General features: G+C 44.9%; 1 protein-coding gene across 17 annotated transcripts in view; it reads left to right on the forward strand.

Annotated features, from left to right (window-relative positions):
* The window catches only part of RYR2 (ryanodine receptor 2), an 847,904-nt gene that overhangs the window by 378,612 nt on the left and 450,136 nt on the right, over positions 1–19,156 (forward strand). For all 17 annotated transcript variants that reach the window (XR_003095960.1, XM_025213656.1, XM_025213760.1 and 14 more), the window contains 2 exons: positions 7,758–7,922; positions 15,942–16,063. Coding sequence is in view for 16 of the 17 variants with exons in the window: in XM_025213656.1 (XP_025069441.1) it covers positions 7,758–7,922; positions 15,942–16,063 (287 nt within the window). In the remaining variant the exon portion in view is untranslated. The remainder of the gene's footprint in view (positions 1–7,757; positions 7,923–15,941; positions 16,064–19,156) is intronic.

The following is a 19,156-nucleotide window of genomic DNA, read 5'->3' on the forward strand; positions in this document are numbered from 1 at the left end:
TTCCCTGAATTTATAAAAATATATCTCATATTTTTCAATACACTGAACAGTCTGAAATTAACTTATATGATTTTATTCCATTTTATGAGTATTTTATCTTAAATTTGGCTATTCAGTTAGATTTTAAAGAATGTTGTCTTAAAGGAGTTCTGCCAAAATCTGTGAAGGAGAAAATAAGGGGTAAAATTGGAAAAGCAAAATGTATTTTTTAAATGTTGCATAGGCACTATATAGAAACATTAAAGTCAAATAGATTCTTAAGGTGTAGTACCTGAACACACGCTTGCCTTGGTAGAACCCAGCTTCACATCAGTGTAAAAATACATGATATGTGTTACATATAGCAGCATTTCTCAACCTGTGGGTCATGACCCAAAAGTGAGTTGCAAAAATATATGAAAGGGTCGTGAACAAACTTCAACAACTTATCAACATACTTTAAAAATTGATTTTCTTTTAAAGGAGAAAAACATGGGAAGTAAGACTTTTCCCTTGTAGGCTGCAAGGAGCTGCTTGAGGTCCCCCATACTCCCCAGACTGGGAGCTGGGCCCTGGTGGTGGGGGTTAGCAGGTCTGGAGTGAGGGGTGCTGGGTCAGGACTGGCCATTGATCTTTATAAATGGATCCTGGTACAAAAAAGGTTGAGAACCACTGACAGAGACTTCCATCAGTGTCTATTACTAGCATGTGGTACTCTGGGCAAGGAAAATTGTGCATTGTCCTGTATTAGTCATTTTCTATAGCTATGTCCTAGTTTAGCTGGGACAGTGCGAGATTTAAGAAGCTGGTCCTGGCTGGCTGTTGAGAATTATAACAGGCATCCCAAAAATGCAGTGGTGTGGAGCACAATCTGCCTGGGAGTCAGAGAGGTGCAAAACACCTTGCAACTGGGCAGGCAGGCCCAGCATGCTGCCCCTCCCTCACTGACTTGAGAGCGTGCAGAGGGTGGAGGGTGGGCACAGTGTCCCAGATTTCCTTATGGTTAGCTTATCTATAGACAAACAGATTATTAGTTGTTCCTTTGCTAGCTAGTGCTGAGGTGCTGTAAAAGTGCCTATTGCAGCAGAGTGGTTTTCTGTTCACTTTAGATCCTGGTGTAAGTTTCATTAGTGTAATTTACATTGTTTTTGTGTACCATTGTTAGGGTATCATGTGGCAAGACTCTAGGGAGGGCAAATCATGAGTTTCCAATGCTGATATTGAAATACAGTTATAATACATTTTGCTTTAATTCATTTGCACCAATTAAAAATACTAATTCTGTACTTTTTAACAGCATACACAGAATAAGATATATTTTATTATATTCATTTTCTTTTGGAGGGAATTTTTAATCTTGCTTAACTTGGGAAATTCTATTTGAACAACTGTATGTGAAATTGTTCTGTTAAGGTAGATGTCTCGTTGCTTTACATCACTGGAGAGTAATACAAATAACACAGGATGAGGTAGTGAATTTAGTTCCTGGTGTTTCTATTTGATTAAATAAATTTGGTAAATAAATTAGACCTTTGGTATATTTTACAAGATGATGTTCTGACAGTGTATTAAACGTAGGATATCAGTAAGGTATTTCTAATAAAGTTAAGCACATATGAAAAATATATTCTGGATAAAATAGAATGCGAACATGTCACCAAACTATAGTGCAAGAGACAGTAGCCTGGAGTCCTCCATTATTTGAAGTCTACATCATACCACTACAAAGCCATAACATAATGATTTTAATTTTCCTTCAGTTGTTTACCATTACTGATTAATAGGGGTGGATTGGGGGGGAGGGGTGCAGTGGTGCAGTTGCAACCTGCCTCCTCCCCATTTTGATTCCTGCTCCCCCCAAACTTTAAAACCAACTGTTTGGAAGGGGCAGTGGCATTTCCATTCAGGTAAAGCTGATAAAGTCAATTGACTTGTCTCTATCATGGTTCATTTAATATGATAATAATGACTCGTTATCATCTCCCTGATTCTTGTTAATCTTCCTACTCCACAGGTATTAATGACTCGCTATCCTTTTTAATGGTCTTGATGTTTCACTATGCAGTGAAGTATTGGAGGCAGTGGCAAGATGCTCAAGATGATGATCCATTTTATAGTACAGGGGTCAGCAAGTCGTCCCCCCCTGGCATGCATGCTGGAGCCTGGAACATGAGGCCATTTTGCTTAGCACGCCACAGTCAGGCCAGGCCTCGAGCAGCTGCCACCAGCCGTGGAGCTCAGGCTGCTTGCCACCAGTGATGGGGAGGCTGCAGGCCCTGCTGCAAGTAGTTCAGGCTCCGTGGCTGGCAGCAGCTGCCCAGAGCCTGGGCCGGCTGCAACAAGCAGTCAGGAGGCTGCAAAGAGCTGCACCAGGCTCTGGAGCCCCAGCTGGGCTCCGTGGTGGCAGCACCTGCACATGCCCCAGGCCCCTTCCTGGCTGTGTATCTCAAGGTATGCATGCAGCTGCCACTACCACAGAGCCCAGCTAGAGATTCAGAGATGTGGGTCAAGGCTGAGATATTTTGGCACTCTGGCCAAAAACGTTGCCGACCCCTGTTACAGGAGATCATGAGATTAGCTTTCTGACCCTTCTATTCTTATCTGAAAGGCCATCACCCTGCCCCAATCTTATCGCTTAATACTTTCTAGTCCCCACTTTCTTCAGCGTAGTATGTTTTTATCCTGTAAGACCCCTTTCTGCCATTTGACTCCCTTCATACTCTTGCATTCTCTTACAACTATCTTCCAGTTTCCTATTCTCCACCAGCTATTCAAATCTATCCTTGAGTCCCATGCTCTTCAAGCCTATCTGTTCCCTTATGCCACCCTATGCTGCCTGTAAAAGTTAGAAAATAACATGTATTTGAGGATGATTTATTAAGGGAAATAACTGATGACCCTTTTTATGCAGATTACAATTTATGTAAATTCTTTCCATGAGAAATAAACTGAATTTCGTTGCATTCATTTTGTTGCATGTTATTGCTTTAGGTTAGGTTGGTTTGGGTTCCTGCTATTCACCTTGCCAACATGCCAGTGGTATGAATTAACTGTACTTGAAACGGAGGCTGTCACATCAAACATGTTCTAACATGTTAGCAACAATTTAATATTGGTTAAGTAATATACTAAATATTATTTTTAAATTCAATTTTTCATTAATATTCTTATCTAGCATGTAAAAACGATTCATTAAGATCATGGTTTAATATACATTATCTAATAGACAGTGCAGTAGAAATATAACACCTTATTGTATTAAACTTAATATAGCATATTCTCCTGCCCTTCTTAGCTATATTCATTTGAGAATTGTAGTGTTCATAAAAATACTTTTTTTTAAAAGTATGTTTGTAGAAATCAGAATCTGAGCCGGTTTTCCAAATCCTGCATTTTGTGTGAGAAAAGTTCCATATTTTTCTATTGGAGAAAGACCTAAGAAAGTTTTAAGTGAGAAGTCAAACTGAGGAAAGGGAATCTTGGGATTTGGAAACACAGCAGAGTTGCATGAATCAATGTCTCATCATAAAGACAATTTAAGAATCAGAAACTACAAATCAGCTTGTCATTTATTCATGGACAAATAGTACCTAATGTGGTTAATCCTGAACCAGTATTTTCACATATATCTTCCTATTACAAACAGTTGTGCATTTTAAAATGTTCATTATGTTGTCTTCCACTGGACTCTCTCCAATTTGTCTACATCCTTTCTGTAGTAGGGGGCCCGAAACTGGACACAGTACTCCAAATGCAGCCTCACCAGCGCTGAATACAGGGAATAAACACTTCCTTTAATATGCTGGCAACACATCTACCAATGCAGCCCAGTATGCACATTTTTGGCTCATATTCAGCTTATTGTCCACTGTAACCCCAGGTCCTTTTCTGCAGAGCTGTTGCTTATCCAGTCGGTCCCCATCCCATTTCAAGATGAAAGTTATATCCAGAATTCTGCATGAACTTTGCTGGTTTTCTCTCTCCAGAATTTCATAATGAATTTATAATTTTTGTAGGACATACAAATCTGGTTATATTTGTGAACTTTGTAATAGGACTCACATGGTTCCTTCCTTTCTTAAGCAGTGCATTACAAATTCAGAACTAAATTGGAGTTTGTTTTCTCAAATTACTTTTGTCAGCCTTTATAAACAAGCTGTCTCTCCAAACAATTGTTATAGGTGTATATGCAGGAATTTGTCTCTTAAATCTCTTCAAAAGGGTTATTGTGACAGGGTGAAACTGCCAGGAAAAGATTAATGGCGTGTTGCTTGTGATATGACTCATTGAGGAGTTGAGGGAAGGAGTGTGGTCTCTTTCAGGGCTAAGGTAGTTGAGAAGAAAGGCCTTTATAGACTCCAATCCATGTTGGTCAAGGAATTTGCTTTGTTTTGTGTTGTTTGTGAGTTTTTGTGTTAAGAAAATATACCATGCCCTCAGACAAGTGCTCTTCACAGAGTTAGGCAATGCACTGGTCCTCTCCAGGTTAGATGGAGAGGCCCTACTGCACTGCACAGGCAGCCTGAAGATAGATTGAATCCAAAGGCCTAAGTGAAATGACTCATGGAAAAATGATAGCAGTAGCTGCAGCAGCACCAAATAACATCTTTGGTAGTGTTAGCAGAAATAATCAGGAAAGCCAGGAATAGTTTTTTCTTTGCCTAACAGATAACGCTGGCCTAGACTCAAGGTTTTTGGACATAGTGTATTTTACCCTGGATGAGGAGGGTATCTCAGTAAGATGCAGGGAAACCCTGGGTTATCCTAGACATTTTTGAATGTGTGGCAGGTGCCAAGTAATAGTCCTAAGGGGCGCTGCCATCAAATAGGGTTAGCTGAGTTTTCACAATGTGCTACAGATTTGACTTTGGCAGAATGCTTTGGAGCACTGAAAGTGGTTATCGTAAATTGTTTGAGCTCAGCAAGGAAGGCTACTGGCAACTGTTTCTACTGGAGAAAAATGTCTCAGGCTCTTGGCTTGTAGCAGTGACTTAGGACTTTGTTACACATTAATTTTAGGTGGCTCAGGGAGCTCTTGACCCCAGGATGGTTCACACATTAAGATATTAAACTAGTTTTAAGCACACATTAAGCATCTTAAAGTTGTGCCACTCCAGGGCAGGTTTATCTATTGTCTGTGTTACCCAGCTCATGCTCATAGCTACATATTAGTGTAACATGCAACCCGCTCCCCCTCCACCACTGCCCTGGATTGGGCCTGTTGCCCCTTCTACCCTCTAGGTTGGGTTGCCATCCCTTGCCCCTCCCCCCCACTGCCCTTCACACCCCTGCTGGCCTGGATTAGGCCTGCTGTCCCCCTTTGCCATCCATAGCTGGCTTGGATTGGGTCCACAGCCTCTCCTTGCTCATCTGGAACAGGCATCCCCCAGGGCTCCAGATTGGCCTCCCCTACCTGCATCTCCTAGCTCACCTGTAGCTGCCAGCACTGTCCCAGGGGAGTAGGGAGGGAATGGGAACTCACTTGCCCAGCTGCCACTGCTGCTGCTCTCTGTGCTGGGCTCAGCCCAGACAGCAGCTGTGGCTTGGTGGTGGTGACTAGGCAGGCGGGTTCTCCTTCCCTGTCTGGTCTTCCTGGACCTCACTGGCACAAATGAGTTGGGGGACACAGGGACATGGGTGAGCCCTGAGAGGTGGGGAGGCAGTGGAGGAGCCCAGAGGGGCGGGAGGGGGGAGCCTCAGGAATGGGAGGGAAGAGGGGAGCACCAGGAGGCAGGGGGCGGTGGGAGCCCGGAATGGAAGGGGATGAAGGATGGGTGGGAATTCTTACCTTTCAGTCCTCCAGGATCCTGCTTATCATGGACAAGTCACAGTTGTGCAGGTCTAGAAAAGTTAGAGGTTTTTAGCTTGAATGTGTGACTGCTTTAAACTTGAGCTAACACTAATACTTATTACCACTTTGAAAAGCCTAAGCATAATTTGTAACAAGGCCCTCAATATCTATGGGTTTTGTTCTCATGTTAAAGCCAGAAATTTGGTCCTCAGAGGTTGTAGCATTGGATCAGTTTTGTCAGATTTTGTCATCAGGGACAAAGGAATGGATCTGCTGCCAGTAGGTACCCTGCTGGGAAATACTAGCATGCCTGGTAGAGAATTTCCTGGAGGCAGAATGGGACTGTGGAACTACTGAAGCAGGGTCCTTTCATTCACTGTTAGGCCGTCTGGGAGTGGATGGTCATGGTCTGTTACACTGCCATTGAGCCACAAAGCCTTCTGATGGTGCCTAAGAAGGTAGAGATAGCAGTGCCCCCAATATCAAGTCTGGAGCTAGAGATGAAGGATCTTTTTAAAAGAGGGTCCCTGGCCAAAGATCTGGGACTATGCTTGATAGATGAGTATTAGCAAACCTTAACATGTCTGACTCCTTTCTTTTACAAAAAGCAAGAATATATACATATAATATTCAGTATTCTTTAGCCTGCTGTCACTAGCCCACTTGACTTTATGGGACAGTGGCTCATGTCTCCCACTAACAAATGTCTTTTGAAATCATACTTCTTTTGTGACATTTCTTATTCACACATCTAGCTTGCAAAGAAGGGTAGGAACATGCCTACTCATAACTCAGATTGATTGACAGTAATGTCTTCTATCATTCTTTTTGCATTTTGCATTAAAGAGTCATTGTAAAAACTCCAAAACCAGCATTGGGGGCAGAGAGCAAGTTGAATGTGGTGCATCACTTGCTAGGAGATATCCTCCTAGTGGTGCTGAAATACGTCTGTGCTATGTCATATGAAAAAGCCTTCTAGTGGCAGTCCTCATTACAGTTCTTCATGCAGGGAAGGCTTCATGGACAACAAGACTCAATCTCTAACAGAAGGGAGTGTTTGGAAGTTTGGAGAGAGGCCCCATGAGAGAGCAAGATTAACATATATATCAGCATATAAAGAGTATATTTTCCAATCCTGCATGGCTGAATCCTGGTGCTTGCTAGCCCACCTCTGTGAGTGGATGACGTGGCTCTGTGGGCCAGAGGTTGGGCATCCCCATTCTGTTGTTCTTCTGTAGTCAAGAAATAAGTGAAAGTTCATGGCTGACATTTCCTGAGGGGTGTCTAGAGCCTAAAGATATTCCATCACTGGAATAAAGGAAAGGGATTCCTTCTATCTCAGGCTGAGAGAGGTGAAAAGAAGGGCCACTGAGGACAGCAGCCCACTTCAATGAGGGGATCCTTATTTTGTGTTACTTATTTTCAGCTTTGTAACTAAATGCAGTGTGTTGCTTTATGAGATTATGTTGTGGTACTGGAACAAAACTTTTTTACTTTGTTAAATTGACATACTTTGAGCTACATCCTTCTTGGGTTGCAGGGAACTCTGGCAGATTGAATAATGTAAGCAGAATCTGCACATTTGAGGAATGCTCTGTAGAGACCATAGTTTAGTTGATCTGAAATCCAGTAACCAATGTAAGATTTGATTCTTCATTTTGATTATATAGCTTTACACTAATGTAGAACGACTTGATTCAGTGGAATTAGATAGGAATATTCAGTTTATGAAGTAGCAATCATGTCATAAAATATCAAAATATGTTTTTCAATTACACTTAACTGGATTTTGTTTAGATTATGTGCATCTCTGTCTCCCATCTCCTTCCTGTCCCCCATAGATATTTGGCTAAGTAGTTAATGATTGTTACTAGAGGGATAAACAAACCCACAATCTTCTTTCAATTCCTATCAAAGAAAAAAATCTATTGTTCAATATTTATTTCTGGTATTACTATTTAATTGTATATCTATATTTTCCCTTTAGGAAAAATTGGATGTAGGGATAAGAAAAGAAGTGGATGGAATGGGAGCACCTGAAATAAAATATGGTGACTCTGTATGTTATATACAACATATAGATACGGGCCTGTGGCTCACATACCAGTCTGTGGATGCGAAGTCTGTAAGGATGGGATCAGTGCAACGCAAGGTAAGATGGGTGATAAGAGTATGTTTTTTATTCAGAGATAACTGGGCACAACATGTGAAGAATGTGAAGAAAAATGTGAAAAAAATCATTATCCCAAATGTTTTGCACCTGCCTTTGTATTCTGATACAAAAATGTAAAGTGCTTCTAGACATGTGAAAATCAAACCAAGTATTATTGCAAATATTTTTGAATTGCTAGAAGGAATAGCCATATAAAAATTACAAGAATAGTAACAGTCCCATATAAGATATTCTTTTTTCCTGTGTGTTGTAGTTATGGTTGAGGAAGCATTTTAATTCAGAGTCTCTGCTTTCAGAAGCTTGACAGTTTAATGAAAATATCATCCTTTGGGCTAAAATTTTTAATTCTGTTCATCCCATAACTATTTTTTTCCTTTTAAAGGGTGATAGCCATGGTCAAATAAAATTTAATCTCATTGAACAAAAGGAGAGAAAAAATGCTTTTCACCATTTCAGACATTTTCTGGCTGCTGTATTTGTGCTTCCTTTTAAATTTCTAACTTGGCATGAAATTAATTCTCAATGAGGAAAAATGCCTGAGGTGTCTCTGAGGAAATAGCCTAGATGTAATTGAGTAGTTATTGAGAATAGCATTTTACACATCCACAGAGCACTATTTTCTGCGAGTGTTTTACATCATGGAGGTACAAAGGTAGAGCAGCTATGGGTATGCCTGGAGTAATGCAACTTGAAATACATTAACTAGTTATGGTGAACCTTCCAGGCTCTAAGAGCATCTATACATGTGCTCTGGCATGTGTGTGTGTGGGCAGGGTGGACTTTAATTAGAGCGGATTGGCTCTGGGAGCAACTCTCATTAAAAGTGCCTGGAGCATCACATGTATTTAGCATATTGTGCTTCAAAATGGTAGCAGAGGTGCTTTAATTAAAGCTTGTTCAATGAGGTTTAGTTAAAGCACCCCCACCACCATTTTGAAATGCAGGTACACTGAATACAAGCAATGCGGAGGTCGCTGAAGCGCACTAATTCAAATGGTCTAGCAGACTCACAGCAGACTTGATTGAGTTGGCTGTGACGCATGCTAATTAGCACATGTTCGAGCAGAGCTTTGTCACGTGTATAGGTGCCCTAAGAACCTCATCTTAATATTAGCTGCATCTCACATGGTCAATTATAATCTTTCTTCTTGATTTTCATCATAATCTATCTGAATTTGCATCCAATTTCAAAACTGCACTATATAATGCTGTACACTGAAAATTAATAAGTAGGGTGACTGCAGCTTAGCAAAAAGGTTGCCAAACTGGCAGACCTCTTTTAATACCATATTTCATAGATTTCAGAGACATTAGGGCTGGAAGGGACCTTGGAAGATCATCGAGTCCAGCCCCCTGCCCCAGGGGCAGGAAGTCAGCTGGGGTCACAGGATCCCAGCAAGATACATATCCAATTGACTCTTAAAGGAGCCCAGAGTAGGTGCTTGCATCATCTCTGGCAGCAGTCTGTTCCAGGTCTTGGGGGCTTGGACAGTAAAAAAGTTCTTCCTTATGTCCGGTCTGAAATGTTCTTGGAGGAGTTTGTGACCATTTGAACTTGTCATCCCATGGGGTGCTCTGGTAAACAGGCATTCCCCCAGATCCTGATGTACACCCCTTATATACTTATAGGCAGCCACCGGGTCGCCCCATAGCCTGCGCTTTTCCAGGCTGAAAAGTCCCATAGCTCTCAGCCTCTCATCATAAGGCCTGTTTTCCTGCCTTCTGATCATGCCTGTGGCTCTCCTTTAGACTCTCTCAAGCTTCTCTACATCCATTTTAAATTGTGGAGCCCAGAATTGGATGCAGTACTCCAGCTGCAGCCTCACCAAGGCCAAGTACAGCAGGAGGATGATATCCTGGGATTTGCTAGAGAAGCATCTATGGATGCAAGCCAGAGTTTTGCTCACTTTGCCGGCTGCAACATCACATTGGTGGCTCATATTCCTCTTGTGGTCAATCATGACCCCCAAGTCCCTTTCAGCCACGGTGCTAGCAAGCGTAGCACTGCTGAGCCTATAAGCATGCTGCAGATTTTTCTTCCCAAGGTGGAGTACCTTGCATTTTTCAGTGTTGAAAGCCATCGGGTTTTTCTCTGCCCATTTTCTCAGCCTGTGAAAGTCGGCCTGGATCACCATCCTGTCCTCGGGTGTGGATGATTTACCCCAAAGTTTGGTGTCATCAGCAAACTTGGCCAGTGCACTTTTGATACCATTGTCCACATCATTAATGAAGATGTTGAAAAGAATAGGCCCAAAGACAGAGCCTTTGGGGACCCCACTGGTCACAGCGCACCACAATGATTGACTTCTGTCAACTACCACTCTCTGGGTCTGACCTCAGAGCCAATTCCCCAGTCAGCGGACTGTGATGTATCCAAGGCTGCAGTTGACCAGTTTTTCTATGAGATTATCATGGGATACCAGATCGAAAGCTTTTTTAAAAACAAGATATATGATGTCAATATCTCCTCCTTTGTCCAGGTGATATGTCACCTGGTCGTAGAAGGAGATGAGATTGGTCAGGTAAGACCTACCTGCAACAACCCCATGCTGGCTATCCCTCAGGAAGTTGCCTTCAGCCAGCTTGTCAAAAACGGTCTCTTACATGATTTTTTCCAAGATCTTCCCTGGGATAGAGGTCAGGCTGATGGGCCTGTAGTTCCCCGAACCTCCTTTTCTCCCTTTCTTGAAGATAGGCACCCCGTTGGCCTTCTTCCAATCTTCGAGCACTTCACCTGAGCGCCACGAGTTCTCGAAGATCCATGCCAGTGGCAGAGCTATGATGCTTGCCAGCTCCTTAAGTACCCTGGAGTATGAGCTGTCTGGGCCAGCTGACTTAAAGGTGTCCAGCCTTTCAAGGTATTCCTTGACATGGTCAACATTGATGAAGGGTAACAATTCTCCTTTGCCCTGGCCGTCCCGTACTGTATTGAGCAGGGCCGTCCCTTGGGGCTGGTGAAAGACCAACGCAAAATACCTGTTAAGCAGGTTGGCTTTTTCCTGGGCATTGGTTGTCAATTGACCCATATGGTTAAGCAGGGGTCCAATGTTACCCTTGCTTTTCCTCCGGCTCCCCACATATCTAAAAAAGGACTTTTTATTGTCTTTGATACCTGTAGCCATTTGGAGTTCAGTTGTAGCCTTGGCTTTCCTGGTTCGCTCCCTACAGGTCTGGACCCGTGCAGAGTACTCCTCCTTTGGGGTGGATCCAACCTTTCATCCTTTATAGATCTTTCTTGTTAGATGCAGAAGCTCTACTAGTTCCCTGCAGAGCCAAGGGGGCTGCTGTGCCCTTTTGCTGCCTTTTCTCTGAGACGGGATAGACACTGCTTGAGCTTTCAAGATCACTCCCTTGAGGAGCAATCACTCTTCCTGGACTCCCTTCCCTTTTGGGTCAAGGTTCCTTAGGGCCTTGCCAACAAACCTCCTGGGCTTATCAAAGTCAGCTTTTCTGAAGTCAAGGACTTCTGCATTGCTGACTGACTTGCAAGCTTTACAGAGGATGGTGAAGGTAATCAGCTCATGGTTGCTGTCTCCCAGCTTCCCTTCGATCATTAGGTTAATGAATAAGTCATCCCCCATTGCCGGTACCAGGTCAAGTACCGCTTTGCCTCTTGTCGGTCCATAGACTTCTTGAGTCAGATAGAGCTCATCCACACACAAGGAACCTTTGTGACCGTTTGGATGAGGCCAAGTGCTCTTCCCATGAGATGTCAGGGTAGGTGAAATCTCCCATGACAACCATGCACTGGGAGTACGCAGCCACAGCTAGTTCTGTGGTGAATTCCTGGTCAAGCTCTTGATCCTGGCTAGGAAGTTTGTAGTAGACTCCCACCATTGTGACCCCTGTGCTGTGTTCCCCATGGATTTTAACCCAGAGGGTCTCCAATCATCCCCCCTGGGTGCCAATGTCAGCTTGCAGGGACGTGTAGCTTTCCTTGATATAGAGAACTACCCTCCTGCCCCTTTTTTCACATGATCTCACCTATGACTGGGCCACAGATATAGACAGCTATGCCCTGTACAGGAGTTGTCCCACCAGGTCTCCATTATCCCTATAAGATTGTAATCCTTTTTGTTTAGCAGGAGGACCAATTCCTCCTGTTTGTTCCCCAAGCTCCTGGCATTGCTGTACAGGCACGCAAGTGTCCCATTGGGGGTCCTTACCTTCCCTATGGATTGCTCTGGGGCTGGGGTAGGGATGTGGGTTCCCTTGAGTGCCTTAGCCTGATAAGTTTACAAAAGCTGCCCAGTGGGCTTGCAGTGGTGGTCGTCCCCCATCCCCCAGTGGGCACTGTTTAAAACCTGGTCAGGCAGGTGAGCAAGTCTGGCTGAGATGAGCTTCCTCCGCAGCAGAGTGAGGTGGAGGCCATCTCTTCCCAGCAGCCCACTGCCTGTCTCACCAATGAGTTGGACTGTGACTGTGGAAGCCGAAGCCTTCATGATGAGACCAGCGCCACAGTCTTTGTTTGACTACCTCGATCCATCTCTTCCTCCTCAGCCCATGACGCACAACTGGGAGGAGCAAGGAAAAGACCACCTGTGCTCCCAACCCCCTAAGCCCCGCTCCCAGAGCCCTGTAGTCTCTCATGACCCAGCTGGGATTGCTCTGAGTCATGTTATTGATGCCCACATGGATAAGGAGCATAGGGTAGTGGTTGCAGGGCCAGATAATCTTTGGGATCCTCTCTGCTATGTCCCAGATGCAGGCCCCCAGGAAGTAGCAGACCTCCTGGGCTAGGGGGTCAGGGCAGCAGATTCATAGATGTTAGGACCGGAGGGACCTCAATAGATCATCGAGTCCGAGTGCTGGGTTTAGATGACCCCAGCTAGATGGTTATCTAGCCTCCTCTTGAAGACCCCCAGGGGCTCCTCTTGAAGACCCCCAGGGCCTCCTCTTGAAGACCCCCAGGGATTGCCCCCTCAGTTCCCCTCAGGAGGGAGTATCCCACAACAACCACTCTGTGTTTCATCTTAGGGAGAGTAGGGATGGATGATCCTCCCTTACCTGCAGAAGCTTGCATATCTGCAGGCTGCACTGGGGCTGTAAGAGGTTTGTACCTGTTGCAAAGCCCCAGAGGGGAGGGGATCTTGGTGCAGCAGGCCTTGGGGCCCTGGACCACCTTGGTCCAACCCCCTGGCTGGACTGTATGGGAGATCCCCAAGTGATCTCTTGTCCTGGAAGGTGACCTTGGTCTACCCTCTGCCTCCAGGGGGTGAAGGGCCTGGCAGTAGGAGTCTATCTCCCCGCACCATCCCTGATGGCATGCAGTCTCTGGACTGCAGCCTGGAGCTCCTCTATCTGGTGCCCCAGAGACTCCAAAGTGGAGCAAACCTTGCAAGGGGAGGTGGCCATGCTCCCGGTCCGATGAGCCTGGAAACGTGCCAGGCAGTCCCCGCAGCTGAGAGCCAGAGGCTCCATCCGCGCAGAGCCTGGAACCATGGGTTCCATCTGGGTGGAGGCCTCTGAGATGCCAGAGGGGGACCCATGGGGTGTGGTGTGTGCCCATCCACATTGTGCTGCTGGTGGTCTGGCTACTGATGGGACTACTTTCCCTGGGGCTCACTGGCAGATCCTCGGGCCCTCCTGCTCGCCCTCCTGCACAAACTTATGCGCTAACTCATGCGCTGGGCACATAAGCATGTTTTTTTGCATGTCCTGTTCACGAGGCTCCTGTCGCGTGGCTCCCTGCGGGGCTGGGAAAAGTAGGAGCTGGCGGGGTGTGACCCTCCTTGGCTGCACTCAGCTGCCTCCCTGCTGGGCTGTGTCCCTGTCACCATGGGCCCCTGCTTACCTGCAGGTAGGCTCGCTGGGGGTCCTGGGGTCTTTTGGCAGGGGGGTCCCTGAGCTCATGGGAGCAAAGCGGGCTTTCACTTGTGCATGTTGCATCAGAGCTGGGACCCAAGTGTGTGCCTTCTGCCATTGCCGGGCCCTTTTAAAACAGCATATGTGCAAAAGGGCCCACTGGCGCTGCACTGGTCTGGGGGGGCTAGGGGGGTCCCTCCCCCCCACTGAAGGAGGGGATGGGCTGTGTCCCTGTCACCATGGGCCCCTGCTTACCTGCAGGTAGGCTCGCTGGGGGTCCTGGGGTCTTTTGGCAGGGGGGTCCCTGAGCTCATGGGAGCAAAGCGGGCTTTCACTTGTGCATGTTGCATCAGAGCTGGGACCCAAGTGTGGCTTCTGCCATTGCCGGGCCCTTTTAAAACAGCATATGTGCAAAAGGGCCCACTGGCGCTGCACTGGTCTGGGGGGGCTAGGGGGGTCCCTCCCCCCCACTGAAGGAGGGGACAGGTAAGTGCCCCCCCCCACCCTGTCTCATGCATCAGTGGCCTGGTTGTGTGGGTCCCTGGGGGGCTGGGCCAAGTAGGAGCTGGGGGGGCGTGCCCCTCCTCGGCTCTCCTCAGTTGCCTCCCTGCTGGGCTACGTCCCTCCCACCACATGCCCCTGCTTACCTGTGGGCAGGCTGGGATCATTGGGGATCCTGGGGTCTCTTGGGGTGGTCCCTGAGCTCATGGGGGTGCAATGGGCTTTCACCCATGTGTCTCACACCAGAGCCGGGACCCAAGTGTGGCTTTTGTCGTTGCCAGGCCCTTTTTAAATTGCGCGCATGAACCAGAAAGGTATCAAGCCAGTCTTCAGTCACCCCTTTAAAATGTGCATGCTATAGGGCAGGGGTGGCCAACCGGTGGCATACATGTCACAAATGGCATGAACAGCATGTGTGTGTTGTGTCAGATCGGGGAGGGAACAGGCAGCACGAGAACAGATAGGTTAGGAAGCAGAAAGCGGAGCAACAGATTGGGCAACAGAGGGGATTGGAGTGGCACTTGGAGAGGGTGCAAGGTTAATTTGTGGCCTGCCTGCTAAAAAATTGGCTCCCCTTGACCCTGCTGTAGGATTTGCAAATACTACATCCCAGACTGGAGAAAATGTGAATGGAACCTGTGGTCTAGTGATGTGTAAATCTTTGTATTTATTTCTATTCTCATTACCTTTCATGCTGTCTCACTTTCTGTACTTCAATTATTTTTCATTCTGTTTCTCAGTAAATTGCAGCAAGAAATCTTCAGCTTCTGCTTAAAATACGTTTGTTTCTCAAAATGTCCTAATGCTTGTTCTGTTCTGCTCTGTCTTCCTCTGTGGTGCATATGCATTTGAGTTTGAGATCTTCTTTGTCCCGCCAGTAGTTATTCACTGTTCACATTCTTTCTCCGTAACTAAACAGTCAGAGGAACAGGCTCTTAGATTGGTAAATCCTTGAATCAAAGACATAAAAGCTTGGTATTTTTGCATAAAAATGAGTATACAAAATGAGATTACGAAGTAATTATTAAATAAATACCACATTTGTTTGAAATTATAAGTAATTGAATGTGATCTTATTGTCAGATACTTTGTTTCCTTTTATTTTCTCTTTTTATTTTTAAACAAAAGTCATGGAAACAGTAACATCTGATATGGTTAAAATTTTATAGAAGCAATTGTGTATCTCAGGGAATTTCAATTTATGTATAATATTGTTTAATATAAAAAAATGACCTGGAACATTTACACTACAAAGGTTATGCTTAAGAATGAGTTAGATAACATGCACAATAGCTTGCTCTGATTAAATTTAGGGTCTCATTAATGTTCTATAACAAAGCTTAAGAGGGCAAATGAAACTCTTTGGAATCAGTGTCAGTATCAAGTCCTTTTTGGTGTATGTCTGAACTTCAGAAGGGTTTTATCTGTGTGGATAAGGGGGGAAAACTGATATTTGGGATAGTTCTGCTCATCATAGATATGGCACTAATTAAAACAACCAAAACTTGACCATGCATGCAAAGAAACCAAAGACTTTATAATTGGTACCTCAGAGAAAGCCATGGAACTGGCAATCTAATTTTAATGCAATTGGGTTTGCTGTATTCATCTTTGCCATTTTTCTAATCCATTGCTTTCTCAGACATATGGTGTAATGGTTTGAAAGATGTGTTCTTTGTCTTGCCATTACAGGCTATAATGCATCATGAAGGCCACATGGATGATGGTTTGACATTGTCCAGATCTCAGCACGAAGAGTCCCGTACAGCAAGAGTTATCCGTAGTACAGTCTTCCTCTTCAACAGGTTTATAAGGTAAGTTTTTAATGCTGTTTCTTCCTGTTTTGTCTTTTCTTGTGTTCTACCCAGTGATTATTTACAAGGACAGTAAGAGGCTTAGTATAGAGAAAGTATAGACCAGTATTTGTCAAACCAGATCTTTGCTGTAATTCTTTATCTGTAATCAGTGAAAGAGAATCTTGAGTGGAATTAGTCATTTTTTTCCATTTTCCAATCTTCCTTTATTTTTAGCCTTGATTTAAATTAATAAAAATGCCATAAGAATTTTGTTTCAAACTAATTGTATAGAGAAATTTCAGCTGCCAGATTTTTACCTACAGAGAGGTGCTTAATAGGCAAATAGCAAGCTCTTAATTTTCTAACCATAGTTAAAATGTCATGATTAATATCACAGGTTGATGTCTTTGCCAGGAAAATGAAATTCATTCATCAGTTGCTTAAAAGAGTGTAGGTACTCTACAGTTGTTGTCCATGGACACAAATTACTACAAGCATCTTTTCTCTTTATGTATTATTGTCGTTCTTGTTGTTATTTCTTCCACTAGTTAAGATTATGATCATGAAATACTGAGTGCCATTGCATTTTTGGTCAATATATTTTATATGGCCAAACTTCATGCCAAACTTAAGTGATTTATTTGTAGTCAACAGGAGAGAGTAAATTTATTTCTTGTGACTAAATATAATCTCCAAATTTTGTGAATTTGCTGCCCTAAAGTGAGCCCTTATAAATCTTTTTGTGAAGATGTGAAAGAAATATTTTAGATGTATTGTGTAGATGTATAGTTAATTCTTATGTCTCCACTTATTTTTCCCTTCCTCTTCAATTAGATCTCCAGTTCAAGTTTGAACTCTAGGTACTTTAGCCAGACCTCAGACTATTGCAATTGAGGCCCAGAACCGGTGGTTCATTTTAGGCACCCCGTGGCAGGGCCTGTGTTGAGTGGCACTATAGCACCTTGTTTTGGGAACATGACTCCTGTCTCCTCTGGTCCTTCAGGGCCCTTTCCTCCTGCTCATCTGCCATGCCTTGATGTTGTTTAAACAAAAAAAGGTTTGGAGGCTGCTTGAAGCCAAGAGGGCATTCAGTCCACTGTCCAGCTGCTCTCTGTCCAATCTGCTGTGGCCCTTTCTGGCTCTATTTGTGCCTTTGGACACTGGGTGCCCTAAGAGCTGTGTTCGTGGTCTCTGAGTGCCCCTATGGCCATGGTCATGCTTTGCAGATGTTACTGGTTATCACCTTAGTGGAGCAGCTTGCCCCAATGCAATGTTTGGCCTCTCAGGCCTCAAAGTCTTTGGGGCTTCAGCCTTGGCCCACTTCCTTCTAGCTGGGCCTCCTAACACATGGCCTACAGCCCTGGTCTCCTATTATGGGCCCCTGGCCTCTATCTCCAGCTCTTGCCCTTCCTGGGCTCCAGCCTCCAGCTTGTGCCCTTCCCAGGCTCCAGCCTCCTGCTCTCACCCTTCCTGGTCTTAGGCCACCTCCATATTGTCTTGCTTCATTCAGGCTTTGGCCCTCTTGGCTTTAGCCTGCCAGTCCTATGCCCAGCCCTGCCAAGGATCAAAACAGCATGCCTCCCAGGTATCCTGTGGCTTCTCTTCAACCCCTTTTAGTTACACTCATCAACCCCTTTTAGTTACACTCAGTCCACTGGTAAAATTTAGAACAGCGGTTCCCAATCTGTGGTACAAGTACTGCCAGGGGTACGCAGACAACCTGGCAGTGGTATGTGTTAACAGATTTATTATAATTACTTAATATGACAAAAGTTTGCTGGTGGTAGTTAACGTTGTATTGTTTTAAATTGGTGGTCCACAGTCTGTCAGAGTTTGGAAACTGCTGATCTAGAACATAAAGGCAAGCTGTCGTTTTGACAAAACATCCTCACTTTGGGTAAAAGTGCATTAGAAAATAAAAAAGGCAAGCTATCACTTCAATGAAAACCTCCCTGACTCTGGGTAAACACACATCCCCTGGATTCTCGCTGCTCTTCCCTTGGAGTGCCTCAGTGTCTGTAAGGGGATCTTATGTAGTTGCTCCTTCTGGAGAGCTTAGCTCCCTGCAATGCATTCCCCCTGCTTCCAAGGCATTTGGCTTATCTACCCTGAAGCGCTGCCTTGTTTGAGTCAAGTGACTCACTAGACTGCACAAAGGTTCACCTTTTGGGCTAATGGGCAGTTTTGTCTTCCATGCTTCAGCTTAGGTCTGCATGCACCCCTTGTCCCTGCTGCTTATCTACCTACACAGCAGGCTGGTCGGCTGTGTTTTACCTCCTTTAAATAACATGAATCTCTGGCTCCCTGTTACACACCTTCCCCTCTTCTTTTGAGCGCACAGCTGGGGTTATTGACCTCTCTTGGTCTCTAGACCCTTCTTCCCCTCTCCAGGCCATGAACTCCCTCCTTTTGAAGGGCCTTTGCTGGTCCTGCCTGCCCTCCTGTCTTCCTCTAGTACCAGGGCAGGAGTTTTCTATTACTTGACTCCTCACTTTCCTCCTTAGCCTAGCGGGAACATCCTTCTTTGGGATGTCCTCTACTTCATGTCTTCAGGATAAGAAGTCTGAATTGATGTTCTGTCTCCCTGGACAGTGCTCATAGAGAAATAGTATGATTGCAAGCTTAGAGGGCTTATCCATGTACATTGAGGCTGATCCAATATGTTGTAATAACAACATGCTGGAGCAGACTCGATTAATTGAGTCTTCTGGAGCATGACAATTACTGTGCTCCAGCAGACTCCAGCATCATGTGTATCAGTATCCCATGCTGAACAATGGCAGTGGGGGTGCTTTAAGTAAAGCTCATCATGCGTTTAGTTAATGCATCCCTTCCACCATTTTTCAGCATGGGGACGCAGATTCATGTGACACTCTGGGTGCTTTAGTTAGAGTGAACTAGGCAAAAAGGGGGGCATATAACAAGTGGAAACGGGGAGAGATTACTAAAGAGGAGTAGACCTCCTCTGCTCGTGCTTGTAGGGAGGCAGTTAGACAGGCCAAAGCTACCATGGAGCTGAGGATGGCATCCCAAGTTAAGGACAACAAAAAATAGTTTTTTAGATATATAGGGAGTAAAAGGAAGGCCCAGGGTGGAATAGGACCCCTACTA

The sequence above is a fragment of the Alligator sinensis genome, unplaced genomic scaffold, assembly GCF_000455745.1.
Source record: "Alligator sinensis unplaced genomic scaffold, ASM45574v1 scaffold93_2, whole genome shotgun sequence".
Classification (NCBI taxonomy): Eukaryota; Metazoa; Chordata; order Crocodylia; family Alligatoridae; genus Alligator; species Alligator sinensis.